A 22,837-nucleotide genomic window follows, 5' to 3' on the forward strand; every position below is an offset into this window, starting at 1 on the left:
TTGCCAGGATCAGCTGGAGACCTAGTGTCAGGCAAAGACCCAAGTCTTCTATTCAGAGAAGAAGCTGGGGTGTCTTTGATGGGTGGTATAAAAGTTCTCAATTTCGTGGGAGTGCTACGATAGTCAGTTTTGTGTATTGGCTAGATTATGGTGTCCAGTTGTTTGTTCAAGCAAGCACTGGACTGATTGTTACTGTGAGGGTATTTTGTAGATGATTTTAAATTATTAGTCAATTGATTCCATCTATGGCTGATTGCATCTACAATCAACAAAGGAGATTGGTTTCAGCAATGAGAGGAATCTACTCATCCAATCAATTGGAGGCCTTAAAGCTAGAACTGAGGATTTCAGCAGTCAGAAAGAAGAATTTCCATCTCTACTTCAGCAAGCCTGCTGCTTCTCCTGGGGAATTGGGCACCTTCATTGGAGTTTCCAACTTGCTGCCTGCCCTATGGAATTTAGGCTTGCTGATCCCTACAGTCATGTGAGCCAATTCCTGTGATAAATCGCATATATATATGTCAGTTCTGTTTCTCTGGAGAACCCTGACTAACACAAGTGCCAAAAGAGCCTTCTTGGCTCAGATGTCTGAGCAATATATTGTAGTTTTCATTGTACAGGTCTTCCCTCTTTCATTAAATTTATTTCTAAATATTTAAAGTTTCTGATGCTATTATAAATGAAATTTTTTAAATTTTCATTTTTCAATTATTTCTTGCTAGTTTAAAGAAGTATAATTACTTTTGATATATTGACTTTGTATTCTGTAACATTGCTAAATCCACTGATCAGCCCTAGTAGTTTTTTGTAAATACCTTAGGGTTTTCTATGTAGACAATCATGTTGTCTTTGAAAGAAACAGTTTTACTTTTCCCTTTATCATCTTTGTGCCTTTTTATTTTTCTTCTCTTATTGCAAGGGCTAAGACCTCTAGTACAGTATTGAGTAGAGTTGATGAGTGTTGTGGATTGAATCAAGTCCCCCACAAAGACTACCTCCTGGTCCTGGGGATGTAAACCCATTTGTAAACAGGATCTTAGATGATTCTATTAAGAAGAGGTCAAACTGAATCAGGGTGGGTCTTTATCCAATAAGACTAGAGTCCTTATAAGCAAAGGAAATTTTGACATGGAAGTAGGAGTGAGTAGGAGACAGAAGGAAACAGATCACCATGTCTCCTTCAAAGATTGAGTTATGGAAGCCACCACCAGAGTGTAAGAGACTTCAGAGAAGGCAAGGCCTGCTGATACCTTGATTTCAGACTTCTATTTCCAAAACTGTGGGAGAGTAAATTCGTATTGTTTAACCCAACCAGTCTGTAGTGATTGTTATAGCAGCCTTGGTAAACCAGGCCAGTAAGAGTGGATATCCTTGCCTTGTTCCTTGTCTTAGGGGAAAACATTATATCAATATTTTACCATTAAGTATGATGCTAGCTGTAGGTTTTTCAAGGCTGCTCTTTATCACGTTGAAGAAGTTTCATTCTTTTCCTAGATAGTTGAGAGTTTTTATCATGAGTAGGTGCTGAAATTTTTCACTGCTTTTCCTACATCTATTGAGATGATCATGTGACTTTCTTTTTTATTCTCTAAATGTGGTGAATTACATTGATTAATTTTCAAGTGTTGAACTAACCTTGCATTCCTGGAATAATCATATCTCAATAAAATTGATTTTTACATTTTTAAGAAAAAAAATAAATGGAAGAAGAAACTTTGGGTTAATGGAGACTTAAAAGTTACCAATCACAATATGTAGACCTTATTTGTATCCTGATGTTTAAAAAAACTTGTAAAAGAAATGACATCTTTATAAGCAAGTGGAAATTGGAACATCAACAGGATATTTGATGATAGCAAGCAATTACTATTGGGATTTTTTAGGTGTGATAATGGTATTGTAGGTATGTTTTTTAAAGATTTGTTGACTTTTAAAGATAGAGACTGAAATATTAATGAATGATATGGTTAACAAAAAACACTTTGATGGTACCGTCACTCTTAGGATCAAGTCTTGAGCCTGGCACTTCTCTCTCCTCTCCCTTTTCTCTCCACTCCAGCTTCACTGGTCTGCTTGTGGTTTCTCCAGTGGGTCAAGCCCTTTCTTGCATTATGGTCTTTGTGCATTCTGTCCCCAATGCCTGGAACGCTCTCCCTATCCCTCACACCGAACTTTCTTTAGTTAATTCTTAGGTCTTGGCTTAAGTGTCTGTCCCTTGGGGATCCTTCTCTGGCCCCTCCCTCTCCTCCAACCAAACAGGCTGTTTGTATATGCTTTCATTCTGTCACATAGTAGAAGCCCAAGTCTCCAGAAACAAAATGGAGAAACAGTAGGGCTCTGGCTCCTTCTCCCTTTTCCCACTGCTATTGTCTTAGCCTAGACCACCGTCACCTCTCACTTGTACCTCTGCAGGACACACCTGTTTTCCTGCCTGCATAAACCCACCCTCTCTAATCTACCCTCCACATTGCAGCTGGGGTGGCCTATCTGAGGGGTCAGCTTGGACTTTTATGGACACTTGTCTGGCCTGCTGAAGGACAAGTTCAATGGATGTGATCCATTAAATCCCCCCTGCAACTTATAGACAGATATACCATGCACATAGCCGTGGACTAAGCCCCTTCCCATCCTCTGGCTCTCTCTTCTGCCAACCAAGGGCTCTGAACCTGCCAGTCGTGGGTGTGCACATACTGTAAGGATCTTGCCCGTGGTTGGCACCAGAAGCCAATTTGCTGCTGGTCGGGCTTGGACACCCCAGGAACAGAGAGTGTGCTGCAGGCTGGGCCCCAGGTTGCCAGTCCCCTCCCAGAGGAACACAGAGTTCAGTTATTGGGTTCTTGGAAAAGCTGCATCAGAGAGTTTAATGAGTGACCTGCGGAGGTGTTTTCCACCCCTGCTAGTGCAGAACAGCTCCAGAGGTCAGGGGGTGCCAGGGGGCTGGGCGGCTAGGCAGAGCCCTGGCCAATGGCAATGGCAGCTGGAAAAGCAGAAGTGGAAAACAACCCTTTCCGAGCTGACTTCAGCTGCAGCTCCCTTGGGAGGTGCCTCTTCTACTTGGTGGCCCTCCCTGTGGGTTTTGGAGGTGGGAGAGGGAGAGCACAGGACTGGGTGTCAGAGCCTGGGTTCAAGGCTCTGACTGGCCTATTGCATGACCTTGAGCAAGTCACATATCCTTCCCAGGCCTCGGTTTTGTCCCTTCAAACAGGAAAAGGAGAAGATGGAGGAGGAAGGGGGCTGAGCTAAATGAGCTCATCCTTTGCAGCTTTTCAGGTTTTGAATCACCATGGTCCCTCCTCTTTGCCCTGCTCCTGGCCCTCCATCTCCTCCCCCATTCTCCTTCTTCAGTAAAGAGTAGGGGCAGGGGACCCTGATGGTTAGAGCCCAGGGCTCTGGAGTCACACAGGCCTGAGTTGAGTACTTCTCTTCACTTCTAGGCTGTATGACATTGGACAAGTGACTCATTTTTGAGCCCCCATTTCCTCATCCATGAAACAAGGATACTGTTTCCTGCCTCTGGAGTTGCTGGGAGGATTTATTAAACTCGGGCCCATAAGTCCCTGGACAGGGACTCAAAATATGGTAGCTTAACAAACCTGAGCGAGACTGGGGAGCAGCAGGCAGGAGAGAAGAGGGGTGAGAGAGGAACTGCACCTCCCCACTGTAGGTCTCAACCTCTGCAATGCTTTGATTCCAGGGCTGGCCCTATCTCTTTTCCTGGGCAGCAAATTCCCCAGCTCCATAAAAAATTAACAGCCTAGCAAAGGGCAGGGCTCAAGCTCTGACCTGTGATCCCAGGGTTGCACAAAGCGGGGCGTTTGGCCCAAGGAAGGCCCTCACAGGTGGGCCCTGGACGAATAGGGTACAGAGGGGCCTGGGAAGCCCCTCCCCCCAGCTTTATTTGGTTTAAAGCAGGGGTCTGCAAACTATGGCCCATGTCTGTTTTTCATAAAGTCTGTAAGCTAAGAATGGTTTTTACATTTGTGAGTGGTTGAAAAAATCCTCCAAAGGAGAATAATATTTCATCACACGTTCAAATTATATGAAATTCAAGTTAAGTGTCCATAAAGTTTTGTTAGAATACAGCCATGCCTACTCATTTGCATTGTTGTCTGTGGCTCTTTACACTGCAATGGCAAGGCTGAATAGTTACAACTGAGACTGTATGTCCTACAAAACAGAAAATATTTTCTCTCTTGCCCTTTATATAAAAAGTTCGCAGACTCTTGGTTTAAAGGAAGCAGCTTTGAAACTGGAGGTGCCCCTGGGGAAGAGTAAGTCTGGGAGCTATCAGGCAGGGATCAGGAAGTCAGTTAGCTGGGAGTCCCAGCTCCAGCCATTGACCAGTCACCTATCAATTAAATGACTCAGTCACATCCCCTCCCTGAGCCTCCCTGTCTCCATCTGTAAAATGAATACAGCAATTTCTTCCTTGTTTACTCCCAGCATTGCTGGAAGTCTCCGTTTCAATAGTCCAATTATCTTTCACCCTTATAACGGGAAACAACTTAGATTGCTTTTCTTACTGCCCAGGTGAGAGAACGGGATCGTAAAGGTGAGATGACAGTGCCACACTGAGCAAGGGGAAAGGAAGCCTTTTCTCCAAAACTATGACCTCCTTCCTGTCTGTGGACAGCTGGCAACATAGAGGCCACCGAGGGCAGGAGCTGCAGCTAGCCCAGGAGGGCCGGGATGGGGGCAGTGGGAAAAGAAAACGGCACCGAGCTCCTGCTGAGCTTCGGCAGAGCTCCTGCTCTCCTACCGAAATGCAGGCCCCATCCCAGCACATGCAAGACATGCCAATATATATCAAATATATTTGAATCTTGTCTCTCTCCAGCTTGCTCAGGCAAAGCCAAAGTCTCTCCAGGGGCCCAGACCATAGCCCCCCCTCCTTTCTGATCACACCTCCCTCTCCCTTCCCCTCCCTCCCACAGCTCCGGGCACCCTGGCCTCCTTGCTGGATGTCTGGAAGTCCGCCACCCAGGCACGCTCTTACCTCAGGGCTCTGATATTTGCTGTTCCCTCCCATGGGAACGCCTTGCCCTAGATGTCCATGTGGCTTTGCCCCGTACCGTCTTCAGGTCTGCTCAAATGTCACCTTCTCAGTGAGGCCTACACAGATCTGCCTGTTTAACACTGTCTCCCACCTCCCACCCCAACCTTCCTAACTTTTTCTTCTTAGCACACCTAACCAACTGACAGTTACACATTTTACTCTTCATTTCCTTACAGTTTATATACCCTTTGCCATTAGAACATAATGTCAAGAGCATAAAGATTTATATTTACCGTCGGGCACATAAGAGGACTCAGTGAATCTTTGGTGAATGAATGAATGAATGACTTTATTTAATCCAACCTCTGAAAACTAAGAATTTTTTTTTGCTACCATATATTGTTATGTGCTCATTTAATTCTCCCCACAGCCCTTTAGGGATGGGGGTGGGGAGGCCCTATGGTCAGATTCATATTTTACGGAAAGGAAACAGCCCATAAACAATGAATAACTTGCCTGAGGCCACCCTTTTCATAAGGAGTCCAGGACCCCAGTGCTCTTGGTCCAGGAGGGTGGTGGTCTCTCTTCCAGCCAAAGATCCTTCTTATCAAAGCAAAAAAATGGACAAAGATATCAAATTGGTTAAAAATAATTGTTTTTATATTAAACACACACAAACGCCCTGGTTCAGGATGGCAGTGCCAGGGGTGGGCAGTTGCCACCAGCTCCGGTTTTCAGGTGCACTGTGTCCTGGCCCAGCTCCCCCTGGGACTTGGGGGCAAGCCTGGAGGGGCCAAACAGACATGGAGGCTTCACCCCCAGCTCTGCTTCAGGCTTGATCCTTCCCCCATGGGGAAGGAGGGGACGCTCCAGTCCTCACTGTCCTGGGGTCAAGGATGTGCGCAGGGTCGTGTTTACTGAAGATCTGGCTGATGCAGCAGATGACGTTTCCGCTTGTCGCAGCAGGTGGCGTGGGCAAGGGCCACACGGTGGGGGCTGGGCCAGCTCCTCCACCCACCCCGCCCCCCGCCCTCCCCAGGGTCGCTAGCCCTGGAGCTGCTGCCAATAGCACCCGCCTCCCTGCCCTTAGTAGGGATAGGGGGAGACTGCTATGAGCAAGACGAAGACGCGTTGGTGGCGGGGCGCCGCGGCGCGCACGGTGAGCCGGTAGAGGCCGGCGCGGGTGAGCGCGCGGCGAGTGTAGACGGCCCCATGGCCCGCGCGCAGCACGCGCAGCGCAAACGGGCTGTGCGGGTCCGGCTCCAGCACACTGAGCTCTGTGCGGTTGACTGGGACGCCGGCCTCGGAGAAGGCGGCGAGACGCGCCACGTCGTGGTGGGCGCGCACGCCCAGGGGCAGCGGCAGCAGCTTGTATTGCAGCGTGGAGGGGCCGCCGGCGCTGCAGTCCTGTGAGCAGCGGCGGAAGCACGTCCTGCGGACCAGACGAACCCACCGACGCGTGCTCGCCATCGGAGCGTGGCCGGGCTTCAACCGTACCCCCCGCACCCCAGCCCCGAGTTCTCTCCTTGCGTTGCCGGTCTTCCTGTGCCCCAAGTACCTCCTCTACTGGTGCCACTGTTAACTCATTTTAGACATCAATAACCTGGGCCCAAAGAAGCCAGAGACATGCCCTTAACTGTTGGAGCACAGGGCACAGGGCACGGGGCAGCCATTCAACTTAGAGTCTGCCGAGTGCACCGTAGAAGGGGCCAGGCCGGCTCCGGACCGGCTGCAAGGGTGGGGTGCTCAGAGACACGTGCTCAGCCTTGGCAAGGGCCCCCACTCCAGCCCCATCCGGGATTTCCTGGTTTGTAAGGCCCAGAGTAAGCCATCCCACCCCAGAAAACCTCCCTGACCCCCGCAGGTCTGTCCACCAAAGCCCTCCCAATCTTATGGGTCTGAGTGTCTGTAGCTACAACATGTGGTGTGGAAGTGTGTTTGTGTTTGTGTGTCCGCTTGTCTCCTGGGGTTTTGTGTGTCTCTGGATGGTGTTTATGTGTCTGTGTCCTTGTGTCCCATGGTTTTGTGTGTGTTTGTGTACTGCTGGGTCCCCCTGTGTTTCTGTGTGTCCATCTTCTCCCCCAGCAGCCCCATTCTCTCCTAACTCCAGCCTCTCTCTGCCCTGCCGCATGGCACAAGGATCCTGACAAAGCAAGGAGTCCTGACAAGGTTGCCCCTAGGAGGGCCTCTGACTGAGATACTTCCTCCAAGCTCGGTGAGTGGCCTTCCTGGAGGAAGGGATCCGGCCGTGGAGGAGCCAGAGTGGAAGGACCTGGCTCCCAGCAGATAATGCACTCCCCTGCCCCCTACCCCCTGACTCAGCCAACTCAGCCCTTACCCTGGGCTGGTGCCCTGCCGGTATGTGGCGGGACAAGGCGTGTCCACACACTGGTAACTGCCACGAGTGTTGAAGCACATCTGGCCAGGCCCACACTCGATCTCCTCCTCCTCGCACTCATTGATGTCTGGGTGGGGGTGGGATGGTGAAGGGAGGGAGGTGGTGCAAAATGATGGAGCAAAGAGAAGGGAAAGCATGAAGTGGGGAGGTGAGGGGGATTGGTGGCAGCAATAAATGGGAGACAAACACCTGCAGAGGCCTGGGCAGGCGAGTGGCACTTTTCCCCCTGGTCCCGGCCAGCCTGACCTCTGATGGCCCAGCCTGGAGACCCCTAATACCTCCCCATATTCCCAGGGGAATGGGGTGGATCAGGGCATTGCTGGGCACCCCAGGGACCTGCTGAAGTCCAGTGCTGGGAAGGCCAGCCTCGCCCTGGGCCCCTGATCCTCACTGGCCCCAGGAGGAACCCCACCCTTCTCAGAGGACAGTCACTGATCCCCAAGACAGACAGGGAGGGATGGAGACAGTGGGTGGCACGGTTCCCATTTTACAGGGGGAAGCAGCATGACTGGTCCCAGCCGGGGGTGGGGTGGGGTGGGGGGCCTGGACTCAGAGGAAAGTGCTCTGTGCTGGCTCTGTGCCCACTCTTATCTTATGGGCTTGTCTCAGCTTGGCCACTTGAGACAGGGACTGTGTTAGCCCCATTTTACACAGGAGGCTGAAGCTTAGAGACGTGGAGTGAGTTGCCCAGGGGCACACAGCAGAGCTGGAGTTAACTAACCCCTGCCCACTTAATTGCTTAAGGCTCCTGTTTCGCTTGTGGGACCCAGCCCGGCCCGGCCCTGGCTGTGGAAGCTTGGGGTGGTCACTTAACCCCTCTGAGTTGGTTCGCCTGCCGTGGTCTCATAGGAGGACGGCTGTGAGGAGGCTTGAAAAACTATGAAGGGATGGAAGGTGGAGAGCGTGCGACCCCTCTGGAGACTGGGAAGATGGCCCCGCCCCGGGTACCTGCTCACCCTGGCAGTTCTTTCCGCTGGGGAGAAGGCGGTAGCCGGCGGGGCAGAGGCACTGGTAGCTGCCCTCGGTGTTCTGGCAGGCGTGCTGGCACAGGTTCCTCACCCGACACTCGTCGAGGTCTGGCACGGGCGGCAGGGTTGGGGCCGGGGGATGGCGGGAGGCAGAGAGACGCTGAGTCACAGGCGCCTGGAGGGCTCCGGGGCAGGCCAGGGGAATTTCACACCTTGGGCAGCTCACGCCTTCTCACCACCTGGCCCCACCGACGGGCCCGGGGGCAGTCCCTGGGCTTGGCAAGTGTCGGGAAGCCTGCCCTGTCCCACTCGCGCTCGCCAAGGCGCTGGGGGCACTGGTCCCACCACAGGCTCCTCTGCCCAGGCAGGAAAGCTGAATCGTATCAGCCCATGGGCAAGCTGTCTCCCTCCCTCTCGGCACCCAGCACCAGCCACCGCAGGGTCTGGGGGGCTATCCCTGACCACCACCCAACCCTTCACCCACCAGTCCCTGTTTACATTCTCATGTCTACTGGAATATTCTCCTTTACTCCTGAAAATCTCCCCTCCCTGGCTGCTTCACCTCTAAGGTCCAAGAGCAGTGTTTCTCAAAGTGGGTTCTTGGAAACATTTACCCAGGAGACCTTCCCTCTGAGTAAAGTTTCTTGATGTCAAATAGTTTGGAAAAATACTCCATCCTCCTTTTGGAGGCCATTTGCCCATGAGCACAGCCAAGGCTCAGAGATGCCCTATAGCAAGGAGCCTCAACTTGGCCTGGCTTTACTTTTCCCAAACCCACCAGCCATGGAATCCCTCTTTTTATCAACCATCTACCATACCACTTGGAATAGATGTTCCACAGAATATATCTATGTCCCATGGAATATATCTTGGGAAACACCACCCAGATGACCATCTGTCTTCACTCTCCCCACCTCCCAGCACTTGCCCACAGGTACTGGGTCTCTGATCATCACGGATGGTGCCCACGTGCCCAGCCTAGGAGGCCCAGATAACATAGCAGGGTATGTCCCTGGTGAGACGGTTGGGCCGGCCTTACCTGTGCAGATACCATTCTGCCTGATGAAGCCAGGGGGGCACCAGGCCCGGCCCACAGTGCTCAGCGTCCTGGGACTGGGCTGGAGGGAGATCCAGGTGTGGTAGGAGCTGCCAGGGACAGGTCTGCGTAGCCGCAGCCAGGTTGCAAAGGGGCCCCGGAGGCTGATGGTGGTCACATTGTGTCCACTCTGCTCCAGTGGGATGCAGGCCTTGCCATCGTGGAAGAGGGCCTGGCCTGGTGGGCACAGGCAGCGGTAGCCACCCTGGAGGTTGTGGCACTGGTAGGCGCAGGTCCTGGGCTGCTGGAGGCACTCGTTGATATCTGGAAAGGGGCAGAGGCCAAGCGAGGGTGCTGAGAGTGGTTCGGAGCTCACCTAGCCTGCAACCACATGCTCTGGCTCACTCCTCCCCAGAACCCAGCTGCCTCACATGCTCTGGGCAGGCCTGCCTCCAAGCCTTCCCTCTCCTGGAGCCTGCCAGCCTCCTTGCCAAGTCCAGCTCCTACAGCTCAAAGACGCCCAAACCTCCCCAGCTCCAAGCATAATTCTGGACTCCAACGCTCCTTCTGCCCCTCATCCCTTTAGCTTCCTATTTAGCCTGATTCTACCTCCTAAGCCTCCCAGAGATCCACGCACTTCTCTTCTTCTCTCAGGGAAGGTGACCTCACAGGGATAGTGGTGAGGTTTCGGTGCCATAAAACAGGTAAAGTGTGAATCCAGACGCGTGGTGAGTGCACATTCAGTGTCAACTGCTTTTTTTGCTATTCAAGAACTCAGCACCACTGTCATCACACTCACTGTCCATGAGCCAGTGAGGAGGTGAGTGTTCCCATACCTAGGCAGGGCAGGCCGGGGCCCTGACTCCGATACCCCCTGGGGCAGCTGCAGTGGTACCCGCCTGGGGTATTCTCACAGATCTGGTTGTAGTGACATTCATCCAACTGCTCCAGACACTCGTCAACATCTGAGGAGGTACGGGTGTGGTCAGGGGTGGGGGTCTGCGCTCAAAGCCCTATCCCCAGGGGAACATGCCACCTCCTCCAAATCTGGGCCTCATCTCCCGTCCTCTTCTCCAATTTAAGTGTCATGAGGCTGAATGCCAACTCTTGCAACCTCTTTTCCAATTACATTGGGTTTGGAGGTTAAGAATTTTCCAGGTCTGGGTATTAAAACATGGGCTTTAGAGGCAGACAGTCCTGCATTCAGGCTGAGCTCTGCCATATTCTCCATCTTACTCTACTCCTGGCAAATAACTTTGCCTCTCTGAGCCTCAGTTTCTTCATATAAAGAGGGATAAAAATGGGTCCTGGTCATGGAGCCACAGTGAGGAGAGAATCAGGTCACACATGTAAAGGGCATAGAGGCCTTGTACATGGGAAGAGCTCAAAAGAATGGTGAGAAAGAAAGCAGGGAGGGAAGGAGTGTGGAAGGCAAGTAGGCAGCAGGCAGGAGTGCCTTGTAAATAAGGAAGGGAAATCTGAGGGAACTGAGGCCCACTGAGGCCGAATAACTGCCGCTTCTAAATACAAGCTCCACCATGCTCTCCCCACTCCTCTGAATGACCTTTCTTGGAGGAGCTGAGAGAATCCAGATCAAGGAACCAGAGAATGCTACTGTGGGAAGGACCCTAGAGATCACCCTAGTCAAGGTGGCACCTGGGTTTTATCTCAAATGCTAATTGCAATTGATTAGCAGGGCTGCTAGAAAATCTGTGTTGAGAGGGATTCAGAGGTTCTCTAGGCTGGGCCATGGTCCATGAGAGGAAACAGGGAAAGTAGCAGCAGATGTATGGTATATTTGCAATCCCTGACTGGGTCTCCTTTCCCTCTTCATTGAACAAATAAGAAAATATAGGCCCAGAGAGAAAAAGTCACTTATCAAAAGATGCTCAAGTTGCCAGTAGCCATGGCTGGGCTAGAACCCAGGCCTCCAGGGCCCAGCCCAGGCTCTTTTTCCCAGGCCTCACTGTGTTCCCTCTGCCAAGAGAGGTTCAGATCTCCCCTAAGCCCAGGGTCCAGGGACACACAGCCCCTCTTCAGCTAAACTCTGGCAACTGCAGTGTTCCCTGTAGGATGGATGGGTCTCAAACTGTGCCGCCTCACCTTCACAGTCGGCCCCACTGGCAGCCACCTGGAAGCCAGGCCTGCAGCGTGGGAGGCAGCGGTAGGAGCCGAGCAGGTTCACACAGCGCTGTCCCTCCTGGCAGAGGTGGGCATCCCAGGCACACTCGTCCACATCTGGGGGGTGCAGAGGGAGCAGACGGCTGTGTGAACCTGTTTTCTTTCTTTCTTTCTTGCCTTTTTTTTTTTTAACACTGTCAATCATAGGATGGTTTATTTGAAACTTGCTGTTCAAATTTTCAAAAACAATGGGTGGCAAAGGAACAATGTTAATACAGGGCCCTGCTCCCCACCTCCACTTTGGGCCAGCCCCACAGGCCCCTGGCATAAAGGTCCCCACCCATTCTGTTAGCTCTCTCCATCACTCCTTCCCTCACCTTGCCCTGCAAACACAGAGACCACCCCAAGGGACCCAAGGGCCTGCAACTTGAGACAACATTGCAGACAATTCCCCCTCAAGGTCAATGGTGACTTGGCCCCAGAAGCCAGTGACAAGCCCCACTGGTGGAGTGGCAGGATTCAGATTTGGGGTCAGCCTTAGGATAGAGTCTCTGTGGTCAGATTTGTCATCCAGCAACTTCATCAAGGTTGTCAGCTCACTTGCCAACACCAATTGATTGGAAGTGGCCACTGAGTGTTGGAAAAGCTTCTGGGGCTATGTCCAGGCTTAGTGGGTATAAATGCCGAGATCAATTGGTCATTCCTGCCATGGACACAGGGCAGAAAAGCTTTGTGGCACAAGCAACCAGCCTCTGCCTTTCCTGGAGAATAGGCTGACAACTATCTGGGGTATCAGGTAAAGGATTAAAGCCCTATATAGGTATTTGGGAAAGAAGATGCCTAAAGCTCTTCACCACAGGCCAGGTACCATGTTATATCACCAAGAGGCAGGTTTATTTCCACTTTAATTTCACAGATGCGGAAACTGAGGTGAACCCAGGTGATGTGGGTGGTAAGTGGCAGAGCCAGGACTCAAACCCAGGTCTGTTTAATGCCAAAGTCTAGGGCTCAGGTTCCATCGGGCTGTGCTGCTGTCACCCTCCCTGTGGCAGAGGAAATAAGGACGCTGAAAAAAAAACACCAAGGGAGCTGGAGGAGAGAGCACAAAGGCAGATGGAAGAGAGCAGGTGAGTGCCCAGGAAACGCTGCCTCCTCAGCATTCCCAGGCAGAAGGGGTGAGGAGTTCCAGTCACTCGGCCCTCTCTCCCTCTTCCCGGGACCCCTCACTCTTCTCAACCTGTCCCGCAGCCCCACCCATTGCCCAGGACAGGCTCCATGGTGGCTCAAGTGAGAATCTCTTCCAAGGTGACCACTGCCTGAATGTCCTTGGGAAATCCCCCAACACCGGAGCCCCACGCCCCACCCCCTGCCGGCCCCCACAACGGAAAGGGCGTGTCAGGGGGCCAGGATGTTGGAAACCCCAAAGTATGTGCCCCCTGACCAAAGCCCTGGACCCAGAGAACCTCCTGCACACGCCTTCTTGCTGGGCCAGCAGGTCTGAGGAGACCCTCTCCACCGGGGCCACTCACCTCTGCAGTTCCGGTTGTCCCAGGCCAGGGCGAAGCCGGCCGGGCAGGAGCAGGAGAAGCCGCCGGGTGCGTTGTGGCAGGAGTGGGAGCAGGGGCTTGGGCCGCCCGAGCACTCGTCCCTGTCTGGGGTGGGGAAGAGAACTGGTGGTCTGTGCTCTCGGGTCCCCCTGCCAGGTGGCCTGGGTGGGGATGGGGGGAGGATGCTCACCCACACAAAATGCTCCCTGGGCATCGAGATCAAAGCCCTCTGGGCAGCCGGCTTCATTCTCATCTGCAAGGCAAAGCAGATGGCCCTAAAGACCACGGAGGGCCCCTCGCCCAAGGCCGCCCATGGACCGAGAGCAGCCTGGCCACAGCCCAGGCCCCCGGCTCCCTCCCTCCCGTCTGCTCGGCCAGGGCAGCCGCCATCCGAGCTGGGCACTCTGACTGTGGGTCTGCCCCTGCCCTGAGCCAGGCTGGGTGCCCAGGGAGTCAGCAAGCCCATTCCTGGCCCGGGCCTCTTCAAGCTGTTGGCTGCGGGACATGCCAGGTCATGTAAATATGCCCTTGAGGAGCTCACAGTGGAGCTGGGGTGATGAGTCAGGCAGACAGGAAAAATCATTAAAGAAGAAAAGTACAAAATGGGCAGCCCACATGTGCAAAACCACACTTATGAGGACTCAGAGGAGGTGGAGTTGGTTCCTGTCCATGAAGGGAGGGCTTGAAGAATGGGTAAATGGTCCCATCTGATGAGGACAGCAAGAACAAAGGCATGGGCGTGGGGAAGGGGCAATATGCGCTCTGGAGACAGGGAGGAAACCAGACTGAATAACTGTAATGACAGCCACTGTTTCCGAAGCCCTCACGGGTGCTGGGCTAGGGTTTTAGAGACGGCATCTCTGCTCCTTACACCCCATGAGACAGGTGTTGCGATGCTTCAGTGCCATTGGGCTGATGAGCACACTGAAGCTCAGAGAGGGCCAGGGGTTGCCTCCAAGGTCACACAGCAGGGAAGTGGTGCGGCTGCCATTTGAACCAACAATGTCTGCCTGATCTTGAAGCTTACCACTCTTACCACTGTCCCTTGGTCAATGTAAAAATAAGTGGGGGCCTCAAATATGATCACATTTCAGCATCCCCAGCAGTTCCTGAGTACATGTGATCTCTGGTCCCATGGTCAGTACATGCAGGGTGGGGAATGTCAGTGCTTGACTTTCAACCAGGTGTGTTGGGGCCCCTGCAGGCTTTTAGCTAGGGGGACAGGGGTAAAGACAAAGGATGGGGCCCCACCAGCCTGCAGGGCTGTGGTCAGCTGGAATCGCAGGGCCTGGGCCCCAGGATCAAAGGCGGAGCTGACAGCTGAGGCCCGCAGGTGCTGCACCAGCCGGGGCTGGGGGCCCCGCGCAGCGTTGTACAAGATGCTGTGGTTGCAGCGCAGGAATGCAGGGCGGCCGCCTTGCAGGAAGCGCTGCGTGGAGCCCACAAACAGCCGTCCGGGCCCCGTCTGCACGTAGCGCTCCTGGAAGTCCTGGAGGAGGAGGAGGAAGTGGGAGAATGCCTGGGATTTCGGCTCTCAAGCAGCCAGGCCCCCCGGCCCCCCTACTCAAGGGGTTGGGAGATACTCAATAGGAGACCTGGGTGTGCCTCTCAGCTTTTGCTCCAACCCGCTGGGTGACCCTGAGCAAGGCACTTCCCTTCAGTGTTCTTGGTTATAGAAAGGGGAGAACATTCCACCCCCAGGCTCAGCGCATCTTCCCACTCCGAGTTGGGTCCCGTTACACCCTGTACTCCTTCCCCAAGTCCAAGGCCAAGCCATGACCCAGGCTCTGCTGGGGTGTCAGGAAGGAAAGTGAGCCCAGCTGCTAGGGGAAGGGATGGGGGCAGGATGCCCCAGTTCTCTCTCACCCACCCCATCTGCACACCCCCAGGGCTGGCCCCCCAAGGGGTCTGGAACATGCTCAACCCTGACCTGCACCTGAAGATCTGCTTCAGCCAGGCTCTCAGGGATGATGCCCTTGACTGCCACGTCGAGGAGCAGGAGGCCATTGGGATCCAGGCCCCGTGCCACCTGGGTCATTGTGAGCAGCTCCCCTGCAATCCCCACCCAGCATGGAGTCACCACGGGCACAGGCCCTTGGCTCAGGCCTCAGCCCCATCCAGCCCCACCTGGCTGAAGACCCTGCTCACCTGTAGCAAACTCCACATGCGACTCCTGTCTGAAGTTGCCATCCGTCAGGGAGTGGCCATTCAGGGCCTCCCCACTCTCCCCGGCCAGGGCCCAGTAGATGGGGGCGATGGTGACCACGAGTACGCGCATCAGTGGCCCTGGGCAGGGCGGGGCAGTGAGGCCAGGTTAGGCTCTGATTCTGAGGGGCACTCTCCTGCTCAAGCTCCCTCCATGGCTCCCACTGCCCCCAAGAAAGCATCAACCCTTCCCTCCCTGCACAGGCTCAGTCCTGGGACCCATGACCTGACTATTTAATACAGAATCTGGAAAATGGCAAAGGCAAATATCTACTTCAGAGGGTGTTGTGAAAATTAATGAAGTACATTTACACAAAGAAATGCATGTGAATAGTTAACTTTCAACTCAATTTGACAAATACTGGGTCACTACAGATCCTGGGACTCCAGAGACCCTCAATGCACATTTGCTGAACTGAATGGAAAATCAACAAGTTGCTCTTCTTCCGGAAGAGCCCAGGAGAGGAAGGATCATTCCAAACCAAGAACTTTTAAAAAGGGCCAAAAAATTGCCCTGGATGTGGATTCTCAGATATTTACTCGACGTGTGGCTCCTCTTGGGGTGAGGAAGGGGGAGCACCCGCTTGCTGGGTGGGGGTGAGGGGGTGGGGGTCTGATATGCCAAGCCCCACAGCTTAGCTGCAAGCTCTTCAGCTTAGCTCTTGTTGGCTCATAAGGGAGGTGCTGGGGCCTGTGTTAAAAGGAGCCTGCTGGAGCCCCCTGGGTGGGAGGGAACAGAACCTTCGGGACCACTTCTCTGTGCCTCTTCCCACCAAACAGAGCCTGACCCATCTGGCTTTGGGCCAGACGTTTCTTCGCAGCCCCTGCTCTGCCAACTGGAATAACCAGTCATGTCTGGGAAGTACCTTGCTTCATTCACTCTCTGCTGACAGCTGGCTCTGAGTGATCCCCGGCCAAAGTCCCCTGACCCCACACTGTTCACACAGGTTAAGACCAACTTCAGAGGATCTACTTTTAGCAGAGGCCGTGTCAGCATGGCCCTCTCCCCTGCCCTGGACTCCCATGAGGAGCCAAGGGGCCCAGTAAGTCCAATAATGTCCCAGGAAGATGCTGAAATGGTGACCATCTCTCTAGCACATTCCATTTGGTTAGGACATGATATTTTATGAATCTTTCTCAAAGGGGACATTTGTTGATTCTAGCTAACTTTATTTTCCACATGCCCCCCCCCCATATCTGTCCCCTCCAGCTCACAATCTTTTAATCATTACTAGTGATCCCTTTGCTTTCCTATCATTCCTTGCCTTTATAACAGTGGGAAGAGACTCACACAGCAATCAGCAGCTCCAAAAATCATTACCTGACCTCCTGCATCACATAACCCCAGTTATTTCACACTCTCTCCATCTGATTTTACGTCCAGTCACCGCGTTTTGTTGAGGGGCTTGCAGTGTGGCGAGGCAGTGCCTGCCCCTCAGTCCACTTCGGGAGGCTGTAATACCTGTGCAGTCGCCTTCCCTGGGGAATCAGCACCCCCTCCCTGCAGCAAACCTCAGAGCACAGACTTCGCCTCCTCTGGGTCCCGGTGGAGGTAATGAGCTCAGGTGCAGGTGACGCTCTGACCCCACTTACCCACATTTGCAGGGATGTGGCTGATGCTGCTCCGGATGGTGGCAGCCCCAGACTGCAGCTCTTGTTGCAAGCTGGCGTTGAGAGAGGCCACACCAAATTCCTGGCCATTGATCACCCCGCTCATGCTGCCCTGGCTCCCCCGAGGCTCCCCTGTGAGGAAAGAGAATGACTGACAATAATGTTGATCATCCACCTGCTCCCTCGTCATCAGCAGGTACTGTTGTCATACCCATTTCATGAAGAAGTAAACTGAGGCTCAGGGAGATCTTCACCTCATGTCCAAGGGCACATGGCTCCAAGACCTGAAGGGGGGCTGCTGGGGGGGATCCCTGCACAGGGAGTGTGGGCACTGGCTTCTAATTCCGACTGTGCTATCACCTTCCTTGAAACCTGGGCAAGTCACACCCCAAGTCAGACCTTAGTTCGCTTATCTGTAAAATTAGAAGGTGGAACATTCTAATGCCAAGACCTGTTGGGTTTTAAAATGCCAAGAGTCCATGATGGTGGTGGTGGGCACGCTGGAGGAGTGAGGCCGCCTGAACTTCTTCTGTTCCATCGGGGCCCTGGCCCCAGCTGCCCTGCAGCTGGCCTGGCTGGGGTGGATTGGATTTTTAGAGGCCACCAGGCAGCTGGAAAACAGATGCTCTTCAGTGCTAATCAAATGGATGGCACGGGCACAGGGGGTGCTTCCTCTGGCTAATGGGCCAGCTGTCTCGTTTGGGCAGACGGCATTCCAGGGCACAAGAGACAGTAGCTAGCATGCCTCTCCACTCACCAGCTCTTGGGGGAAATTAACAACAAATTGCCCATGATCTGTCAAAAAATAACATAAAACATTCAACCGCCAAGATCCCAAATGGGTAAATCAGGGGGCTGGTTAAGTTTGGATTCCAGGAAGCAATACCATTTCCTGCAGCCAAGAGCTGGGGTTTGATGAGATTTGATGCCATCTGGGATATCTCTCATCAATGTCTGCCACTCTGGAGGTTATAAGAGGTACAGGAGGAGAAGTGAACCTACCTCTGGCCTTTTAATAAAGGGATTTAAGAAGGGAGGAGGAAGGGTAGCTTTGGAAAGGTCCTGGAAGTTGGAGCCCAGGAATGACAAAATGCCATCAACTTTCTCTGCATGAGGTGGCTCTGTAGCCTTTTGTCTCCTAAGCAGCCAGGAATGCAACCTCCCCACCCCCAGGAAAGGAGGGATGACACATTCACAGTTAGGGGACCTCAGCGACTAGGAACACCCTTTACTTAGCAATGCCCCTTGAAGGAATTTATCCTATAGAAATAGATATCCAGACCAGCACACAAAAAAGGGCATCCATTGTGTGGTTTATGGAGGGGAAACTGGAAAAATAAACTATGTGGTTTAGTTCACAAAGCCAACAACAACTGAGTTTAAAAAAAAAAAAGTTCCGATGGAATGATAAGAAGTCACTAAAGTTGTGGACCAGGTTTGTTGTCATGGAATGTTGTCTGAGACTGAGTAAGTAAGAATGGCAGGTTATAAAGACAAGCTGTAAATTTGGCCTCATTTGTAAAAACAAACAAACAAAAAATGTATCTGTTTACATTCAGAGAAAAATGGATGGAAGGATATACCCAAATAATTGCTTAAGCTGTTTCTGTAATTGAATTATAGGAGATAATTGATTATTACTTTTTTCTTCACAGATCTCTAAATTTCCTAACCTGTCTACAATTAGCATCTATGAAAAAAAAAGGAGCTGTTTTCATTAAGAAAACAAGGAGAGCGTGAGCAGAGCTTTGGGGTTTGGGTCAGGGCTTTCTCAACAGGAGAGGGTAAGGACTCCACAATCAGCTCCCTTCTCCCTTGGGTCAGACCAAACTGTAAAGCAGAGAAAAGGGCTATCCTGGGAATCCACAATAAAAAAGTTGACATTTTGTCATTCCTGGGCTCCAAGCTTCAAAATAAAGGGGGCTCCGCTCAGCCCGAAGCTGCCTCAGTTACAGCATCTACAGCGAGGGGCTGAAAACTACTGAATTTTCAGAGCTGTGTTTATTGGTGCCCCACTCTGCCTGCAGGAGATGAGAAGACCAGGGACCAGAAAGGGTCCTGTAGTTGGCTGGCAGTGAGTTTCAAGTGGGTCTGCAAGTAGCAGAGGGTCAAGTCCCAATTCCAATTAGTCAAGAGGTGCTGCCTGGAAAAGGGTTTTATGGAGAAAAATTGCAATATTGCATGCGGTGATAGATTAGTGATGTCTGCCATGGGAAGGGTGGGAGACAGGAAGTCACAAATACAGAGTATTTATTATAGAGGCAGAGACCATTCATAAATAATATTCTGTGACTTTACTTTATGCAGGTCTGAATCATTTTATTGTGGATTCCCAGGATAGCCCTTTTTTCTGTTTTACAGTTTGGTTTGACCCAAAGGGAGAAGGGAGCTGATTGTGGAGTGCTGAGATGGCAGGGGTTAGTAACACCAGTAAGCAACATCCTTTACCAACTACCTACCATGGTCAGGCAGTATGTGTTGTTCGTGGTGCATTAATTCATAGACTTGTCACAGCAAACCCTGAGGTGGGCACCACTGATGGCCTTGTTTTACCCTGCCCATTTCACAGGGCTGTAGAGTGTACAAAGAGAGAACACTTGTCTGTGCCAAGTCAGCTGGAGTAATCAGGGTTTCCTGCCTAAGATGAGCAGCAAACACTAAGCATCTCTGAGACTTGGTTTTCCCAACTGTAAATGGGCAGAATAGATAAGACGGTCCATAAGGCCCTCCCAGCTGGTCCATTCTGAGTTTGTGACTCCAGGTAAAGAAAAGAATTGGGGAACTGGCAGGGCAGTGGGCCAGGTCCCCCATGAGCTACACACAAGTCCCCATGATGCAGCCGATTCTGCCTCTGTCCACAGAAGTCCTGGGCAGGGAAGCCACGTACCTCTCACGGCCAAGAATGCCCGGGCTGTGGCAGAGCCCAGGAGGTTGTGAGCGACGCATTCGTACATGCCCGCGTCCCCGGCCTCCACGTTCTCCAGCCACAGGCTCCCATCTGGCAGGGTCCGGATCCGCCGACTGGCCGGCAAGGGCTGGCCCGCCTGCAGCCATTCCACAGTGGGCACCGGCTCTCCAGTGGCCTGGCACTGCAGGGACACATCATCCCCAGATCTCACCGTCACATCCTGGGGCTCCACCTGGAATACTGGGGTGCCTGTGGGAGGCCCAGGGCAGCTTTTTAGGAATATTTCATTATTTTGCACATTCAAATGATACACATCCATTTAGACAGATCCGAAAATGCAGAGAGGCAGAAAGGAGAATTACTACCCAGTTCCCATTCTTGGATAGTTCCTTCTGCATGTTGTTTCCTTAGGAAAACAGCACATACCTGCTTTTTAATTTTTTTTACTCCACAATAGATAACTACTTTTCCATGAAATTAAATACTCATTTTTAGTGCTGACTTGGTATTGCATTGTTTGAATCTAATGTGATTTGCATAACCAAGCTCCTATTATATTTTATCAAGGAGCGAGTTAAATGGGTGGGTTCACTTTACAAAAATTCATTGAGCTGCATGCTTATGTATTCTCTATGTATGTGTGTCAATCTTCTATAAAATGTTTTTTGAAAAATTCCTCTTTAGACAATTCCACAGAGTTAATTTGAGGCTCCAAGATTGCTTTGTGAACTATTTGCTTGGCAAATGCAAGAGCTGTCGCCATGATCTCGATAGTTTCAGGTTTTGTATAACCGGTTCCCCCGGGGTCTGGCTGTCAGGTCCCTGGGTTTCAATAGCCCTGACCCTGAATCTCACCCCACATTTAGAAACATTTCATAGGATTTCAACTGTGTATTCTGAATAAATATTTGTAAAAGAATTCCAAGACCCGGACCCTGCCTCTCTCTCCCCTCCGTTCTTATGAGACGCCCTTACACAGCTATCCCGAGTGCCCACAGCATCTGCCCCTGCCCTGCTGGGAAGAGCCCGGGCCCAGGGCAAGGGGCAGCCAAGACTCACTCTGTAGCACAAGGACGACCACCTTCTTCACTGCCCCCATCTCATTCTCTGCCAGGCATTGGTACTGTCCCGCGTCGTCCATCTGCGGGGAGCACGGGAGGTGGGAGGTGCTCAGGAGAGGAGGACAATGCAGGGGGGAGCAGTTGGGGCAGCCGGGCATGGAGAGGGTGATGGGACCCAGGCCCATTTACCCAGGGAAGAGCTTAGGGCACAAACCGCCGGGTGGGCGGACTCCCCACAATGTACTGGGGGGCCTCCCTAGGACACTTGACAATAGAGATTCAGAGAGCATCCCGCCCTGTTTCACTCCCTGGAACTGGGAGGTGGTGGTGATTATGGGTATGGATTTGTTGCCACATGCTGGAAAGAGCAAGGTTACTGTGCACTTTGAAATATTATTGTTCCATGGCACGTTACTAGGGATTCCTTGGAGAAAAGATTCCATGGTTGAATAACTTTGGGAAACACAGGGTTAACAACATGCTTCTGCACTGCAGGATTTTCAGGGCTTTTATTGAGCCAGTGTGCATTGGGCTTCCTCCCTACCTCGGATGACCCGGGAAACTACGTTCACAGGATATCTACGAACATGGATATATTATGGAACTCAGGAAAAACACTGGTTCAGATTTACTTTTGGGTGACAGTCTGAGGTCACCATCCATGCCAAGATGATATCCTAGTGGCCACTCCCAAGGGACCGTCAGGCAGCAGCATGGCAAACAGGTAAGAGTAGAGATGGGACCAAATCCTAGCTCCACCATTTACCCTACTGACACCATTATCAGGGCATTACCATGTCTCTGGAGCCTTGGCTTCCACATTTCTAAAATGGGATAATGACTGCTAGGCTTGTGAGCACCAAATGAAATGACACTCATGAAGGGTGAGGAATGGTGCCTGGCTGTAGTAAGTACTCAGGTAATAGTAGTAGCTATCGTTGCTGCAGCTGCTATGATTATCATCCTACTACTGTTCTTATCCAGAGATAGGCTCCCAAACGGGCGAGGCCAAGGACCCCCGAGATGAGCTTGAGTCAGGACCCAGTTGTGGACTTCTGCTTATTCATTGGGACTTGAGACACAGAAGAGGAGGTGGGAGGAGGCTGCCCTAGTACTCCAGAAGTAGGAATCAGGAGACCTGGGGTGGGGTCCTGCCTCTGTCGCTTACTGGTTGTGGGGCCCGGGACAAGTTGCTTTGCCTCTCTGAGCCTCAATGTCCTCATCTGTAAAATGGGAGGACTACCTGTATACCTGTCCCATGGGTTTGTCAATAAGAATAAAATTTATTGGTCACTACCCATGGGCCAATCATGCTTAAATATCTGGTATAGGTCTTCTCACTGATTTCTCATCATAAACCTATGAGTAGAAACAACATTCCCCCATTAAATGGGTGGAGTAACTGAGGCAAGGAAAAGTTAAGTCATTGGCTGGAGATCACACTAGTTAGTGGTGGGAGGATGCTGTGTAATGGACAGGAAAGGGCTTTATAGACCATACGGTGCAGTGCCAACTGAAGAACTTTCTCATGCAATCAATCAGGCAGAGCCTAAGGTTGTCCCTAGTGGCCTCACCCCAAGGCACTAGATCCCACCTTACCTCAGTCCTGTGGATGGTCAATGAGCCATTGTTCATCCGGTGCCGGGGATGGCTGCCCTGCAGCGGAAGGCCATCTTTGATCCAGCGGATGTCAGGCAATGGATCCCCTTGGACCACACAGTCCAGTCGGACACTGCCCCCCACAGGCTCTACCAGGTAGGAGAAGGCCTCCCCTTGCAGAATGGGAGCCTCTGTACAGGGCAACACCAAAGGAGGTCTTTGGAAAAAGGTTGTCCCAAGGCTCAACTGCCCATAAACCCATCCCCAAAGGCCTGTTCAACCCTGACCCCAGGGGCCTACAAAGGCTCCCACCAGCCCAGTATGGCTGTGCAGAGTCAATGTGTCAAGGATGGCAAACAGCTTCCATGGCATGGGCTAAATCAGAGA

At 52.1% G+C, this 22,837-nt stretch overlaps 1 protein-coding gene across 1 annotated transcript in view; it reads right to left on the bottom strand.

Moving 5' to 3' along the window:
* Positions 1 to 5,634: 5,634 nt before the first annotated feature.
* HMCN2 (hemicentin 2) overlaps positions 5,635 to 22,837 on the bottom strand; it is a 145,018-nt gene continuing 127,815 nt past the window's right edge. Inside the window, exons 84-98 of the mRNA XM_037797992.1 lie at positions 22,451 to 22,641; positions 20,850 to 20,931; positions 19,770 to 20,039; positions 16,865 to 17,014; positions 15,215 to 15,352; positions 14,997 to 15,118; positions 14,318 to 14,555; positions 13,257 to 13,319; positions 13,049 to 13,171; positions 11,502 to 11,636; positions 10,235 to 10,363; positions 9,402 to 9,722; positions 8,351 to 8,470; positions 7,335 to 7,461; positions 5,635 to 6,428 (exon numbers count right to left, since the gene is read on the bottom strand). Coding sequence (XP_037653920.1) covers positions 6,083 to 6,428; positions 7,335 to 7,461; positions 8,351 to 8,470; positions 9,402 to 9,722; positions 10,235 to 10,363; positions 11,502 to 11,636; positions 13,049 to 13,171; positions 13,257 to 13,319; positions 14,318 to 14,555; positions 14,997 to 15,118; positions 15,215 to 15,352; positions 16,865 to 17,014; positions 19,770 to 20,039; positions 20,850 to 20,931; positions 22,451 to 22,641 — 2,555 coding nt within the window. The 3' untranslated portion in view covers positions 5,635 to 6,082. The remainder of the gene's footprint in view (positions 6,429 to 7,334; positions 7,462 to 8,350; positions 8,471 to 9,401; positions 9,723 to 10,234; positions 10,364 to 11,501; positions 11,637 to 13,048; positions 13,172 to 13,256; positions 13,320 to 14,317; positions 14,556 to 14,996; positions 15,119 to 15,214; positions 15,353 to 16,864; positions 17,015 to 19,769; positions 20,040 to 20,849; positions 20,932 to 22,450; positions 22,642 to 22,837) is intronic.

The sequence above is a fragment of the Choloepus didactylus genome, chromosome 10 (assembly GCF_015220235.1).
Source record: "Choloepus didactylus isolate mChoDid1 chromosome 10, mChoDid1.pri, whole genome shotgun sequence".
NCBI classification, from domain to species: Eukaryota; Metazoa; Chordata; class Mammalia; order Pilosa; family Megalonychidae; genus Choloepus; species Choloepus didactylus.